The 4,892-nt window shown below is 34.4% G+C and overlaps 1 protein-coding gene across 1 annotated transcript in view; it reads right to left on the bottom strand.

Annotated features, from left to right (window-relative positions):
• LOC129738312 (leucine-rich repeat-containing protein 74B-like) overlaps window positions 1–1,122 on the bottom strand; it is a 5,705-nt gene extending 4,583 nt beyond the window's left edge. Inside the window, 3 exon segments of the mRNA XM_055729496.1 lie at window positions 3–159; window positions 162–611; window positions 671–1,122. Coding sequence (XP_055585471.1) covers window positions 3–159; window positions 162–611; window positions 671–1,048 — 985 coding nt within the window. The 5' untranslated portion in view covers window positions 1,049–1,122.
• Window positions 1,123–4,892: the final 3,770 nt, after the last annotated feature.

Raw genomic sequence — 4,892 nt, 5'->3', positions numbered from 1 at the left:
GCAATTCATTTGCAGATTAAGAACTTCCACATGACTATTTAAAACAGCTTTGGGTAGCCATTGCGAGAACAATTCACCACCTAGCGCATTCCAAGCCAAATTCAACTTTTTCAGTGTTTCGTTTTTGGAAAGCTCTCGCAAAAATGGAACAATACATTCGTTTTTCCCAAATATAGAAAATTGCCTTCCAAGTTGAGTTCTTTTAGGATCTTGTTTTCTGCTAGAAAAAGGGCTGCTGAAGATCCTGTTTGATATTCCAGTCGGTTCCAGCTCAGGTCCAATTCTTCAAGACCTTCACAAGAAATCAGTTTTCGGAACAGTTCTGCCCCAGCTGAATCACTAATGTAGCAATTTTTGAGCACCATCTTTTGAATGTTAGAAGTTGAGATGGCTTCGGCAATCTGGCTCACCGCTTGATCATTCAATGTGGAGTGAGACAAATCCAATATGGTGATTTTCTGAGCAACCTGTAGCATATTGGACAAAGCGCATGCAACGGTTTCGCTCATCAGGAGGTTGAAGCTAAGGTTTAGGTATTCCAGTACATTTGGGCAAGCACTAGCCAATACGTCGAGGGCTATTTGAACCTGTAAATTACTGCTACCGTAACGCTGGACAACGAGAGATTTATTAATGTTTTACTTTGAAAATAGGACAAATGGATACTCACGTTCAGATCCACTTCAACAGGCGTACTCGGATCCTGTTCAATCACACTCAAAACCTCACAGACAACGCCGATCGGAGTCACGCCATAAATTTGACACTGACGTTTGTACTGTTCCAGAAAGGATTCCTTTCTCGGTTCTACATAATCGTCGAGTTTTCGCAACGGATCTTCTGGTTCCGGAAATTCTTCCGAATCATCAACGATCGTCGATTGAGAGGAGATCGGTCCAAATGGACAGATTTTAAGGCGTTTGTCTTCTTCCTCCGTAGAGCTTCGTAAGGACACATTGTTTGAAATTTCCGCTTTAGATTGCAGCGAGTCGTGATCTTCGACTACGGTTGTGGCTTGACCAGCGGCATCTATTTCAACTGTTTCCATTTTTTTTTAAGAATTTTGTTACATTTTATACAAAAAATTTAGCACAAAAATTTTGACATCAATTTAACCGAATGTTGATTCTAATCTGATTAGCTCCTCAAAAGTCAAAGCATGCTTTTTTTGGTTTAGTGCTTTTTAATGAACATCGGTTTGACGGCTCACATGATTTTGTTAAAAAAAAAAAGGTTTAAAATATTTTTTTAGCGTTCAACTGACTAAAACTACTGCGCTACTCAAGATTTTTTTAAAAGGGCTTCCTGTTTTTTTTCAATTTTACTGGTCAAGTTTTAAGATTAAGCAGACCGTGGATTAAGATCAAATTGCAAGTTGCTGCCAAGCAGAACTTTCCTAACCTATGTACATATATTTACCGGATCAATTCCGAATATATAAGATTAGTTTAAGACAACCGACTTTTTTTTTCTCATCACTGCGTTTATCTCAATATCGATATCGCTGGTTCGGGCCCCCTTAAAAACGAAGAGCCCTCCGGGGATGGTCCAGTTTCCAAAAAGTCTCAAATTCAGCGATGTGAAGTGGTGTGACGAAAATTTCGGAACACCTTCGGGAATGCCTTTTCAAAAAGTGTTCAACCATCCACCCCCGAATGAAAACTTTCGGCAGAAAGCTCGTCGGAAATGGAACGATTTCTACTTGCAATGGGAAATCTATACGATGACCTACGTTTTCGAACCGTGGGAGAAGTGCATCATCAGTATCCTTGGATAAAGTGTGATATTTGTGAAGTTTTACATGTTTGTGTTATTTTTATGCTATTTGTCTGAAGAATGAAGAATGATATTTAAAAAAATATTAATGACTTTGTGAGAACTTATCCTCAAAAAATAGGTCAAAATAACTATCAATAACACGTGTTTCGGTGCACTGGATAGATCTTGATCCTATACGTATGTAGATATGTATGTCTCGAATTTCGTGAACTGGTCAAAGAAATTTATCGTAAATCCCACATGGAGACTAAACCATGATAAGACGACACATCGCACGTTGGCAATCACAGTATCATAGTGAAGATAAATTCTCCACCATGTGCTTTGATAACTTGCTAAAAATTAATTCTTTGCTTTGAGCTATACCACTATCATAAAGAACGTGCGTCGAGAATTTTATCTATTTTTCGCCCTGGTCGGCTTGGTTTCTACAAATCTGCACAACACCTTAACCTCAAGCAGTCTTCAAACCAAAGTGGATGAAACATCTCCATTGCAAAGTGTGACAAAAAACCGTACCTAATGTCGTTCAAAAAAGTGTTCAATCATGTGCCTGCCAACGAAACTTTCGGGCAAAAAATCCGTCGAAAATGGACCGGTTTCTACTTCCAGTGGGAGATCTACACCATGACCTACCTCTTCGAGCCGTGGGAGAAGTGCATCATCAGTATCCTTTACAGGACTATGTATTCTTGAGTTATTTTAAAGTGTGCCCAAACATTCTCAAACAGTATAAAGATCATCAATTCTAAATAGATTTCTCAAACAATTTAAAGATATGGTGAAAAATGTGAAAAATAATAATTTTTTACCTTTGAATGGATTCTAACACTAATCTTACCACTTTCGATCTGACCATTCAATAATTTTAATTTTTGCTCTGTTTTTAATGCTTGAATGTAAACACGGAACTTGATGTTCTGCAATATTTTAATTGAGAATTGAGAAAAATAATAATATCAAATCCTGAATTGATCAATAGAATGAAAAATATTATAAATAAATATAACAAAAAAATTAGATTATAAACAAAACAAAAAATGTGCTAAACGTGTCTAAAACATTATTAAAAACATTAAACCGGACACTAACGGCTAATGACAAATAACAATAATTTGTTTTTAGTAACAAGTTAAAAAATGGTTAAGATAAAAGCTAATCGATTTTTGCATGGTTCGGTTTGGGCAACATAGTGTTCGGGGCTGTTGCCAAAATAGAAAGTGACCTGTACATTAAATTTTGAATACAAAACTGTAAACTTTTAATTAAAAAATAATTGTTTCTGATTTTGAATATCGAACCTTATAAAAAAATTAATTCAGAATTAAAAATAATAAATTTGAAAAAGTTATGAATGAATCGTTACAGCTTAAAATTTGGAATTCAGAATATAATATTCATAATTTCATAAATTCATAATTAACAATTTAGAAATCAGAATACAGAATTATAATTCAACTAATAGAATACCTATCTGAAATTTTCAATTTATAATTCAAATTTACGAACTGAAGTGACCGTAGTATAATGGAATTTTATGATTTAGTTTAAAGGGACGGATTAAAAGGGGTTTCTTCTAGATAAATAAAGAGACACGACACACGTCTGGTTAGGTGGGAAGCCAGGTTAAAAGAGGCAGATCATTTTTATTAAGTCAATTAGGTACAATGTTTCGCCTGCGAAGTTCATTTGCCCTATGTCGACTATGTTCCCATTTTGGGATTAGACCTACTAATCGAAAGACTACTAGCCGAACACTACAACTCCTTCACCCTTATGTCAAAACTAACATTCCTACAAGAAACACAAATTTTAAACTTTAGCTCATCACTTTTTTTTTAATTCGAACGTTTTTTATAATCAAACATCTATACAAGCAAACAAATCAATTCAAGCTATCGAAACCTAACTGAAGGTATAGTTAATCAATCTATGTATAATAAAATTATAAATTTTCAAAGTTTTCTATTTTTTTTTCTTTTTCACTGTTTTAACGCTGATCGCCATCCTCCTCCGCTTAGATGAAAAAGATGAACAAAAAATCATCATTGGAATCAAATTCCGCTGCACCGTCTTCATGATTCCTCCTGCTAACACCACCAGGATAAAATGTAACTCAGGTTCACAAGTTGCCTGGATGGAAAACAAATCGTTGAAATTCCGAACGGTCATTAGGTTAAACTCATCATGGAAAATAGGATATCATCCTAGTTTTCTGAGAGAAAAATAAAACCAAGAGACCTCCAAAAGGCGTGCATGCGCCAAAATTAATAGTCTTCGAGGTACGATACTTTAAAAAAACTGGAAACAAACCATTCAAAAATGTATCAGGCGTCTCTTAATATCTGGTACGAATCGTTTAAAGTCCTTCACACTTAAGGAAATACCATTCCTTCAGGTTAGAGAAATTATTTTTCAAAATAATTTAAATTTATGGTCCTTGATTTTTTTTTTTTTTACATCATTTTCTATCAAATAATAAAACTGCTCAAATGCGCAAACAATTCTTTTCAATCAGTATCATTTGTCGTTTAAAATTGTTCACAATTACTTTGCTTGTTTACCTTTTTATATGTTGTACTGATGTATATTTTGATGTAAATAAAAACTTTTATTAAGATTGCTAGTTGCAGATTGAAATGGCTTTAGTGATTTTGATATAGCAAGTAAAAAAAATCCCTTTAGTATTGCTTAGAAATTTGCATAAAAACCGAAGGGATTCAGATTCATTGAAAAATGTCAAGAACCATTTAAGAAAATTTCCAATAATAAAATTGAAAAAAATGCTGCAATTGTATGTAAACATTGCAAAAAAATAATACAAAAAATTGAATAAAAAATTAAAAACACGATAACGACAAAAAAAACTACATACCTCAATCAACCAGGAACTGAACTTATGCTCCAAAACAAATAAAAAAAACCAGTAGGTTAATTGTCGATTGACCAAACAGCCTTGCTGAACAAAAACACAACAACCGACCGTCGTTACCGCAAAAATTCTCAGCGACAAAATCAACAGCAATATCCAACTGAAATAGAGTTGGAATTTCCCAGGCAAAAACTGCAGCAGCATCACACTTTCGGGTACCACAGTAGAAACCAGTAAAATG

Source organism: Uranotaenia lowii, chromosome 1, assembly GCF_029784155.1.
Source record: "Uranotaenia lowii strain MFRU-FL chromosome 1, ASM2978415v1, whole genome shotgun sequence".
Classification (NCBI taxonomy): domain Eukaryota; kingdom Metazoa; phylum Arthropoda; class Insecta; order Diptera; family Culicidae; genus Uranotaenia; species Uranotaenia lowii.
Note: the sequence above shows the minus strand (reverse complement) of the source record. Positions and strands in the feature narration are given on the sequence as shown.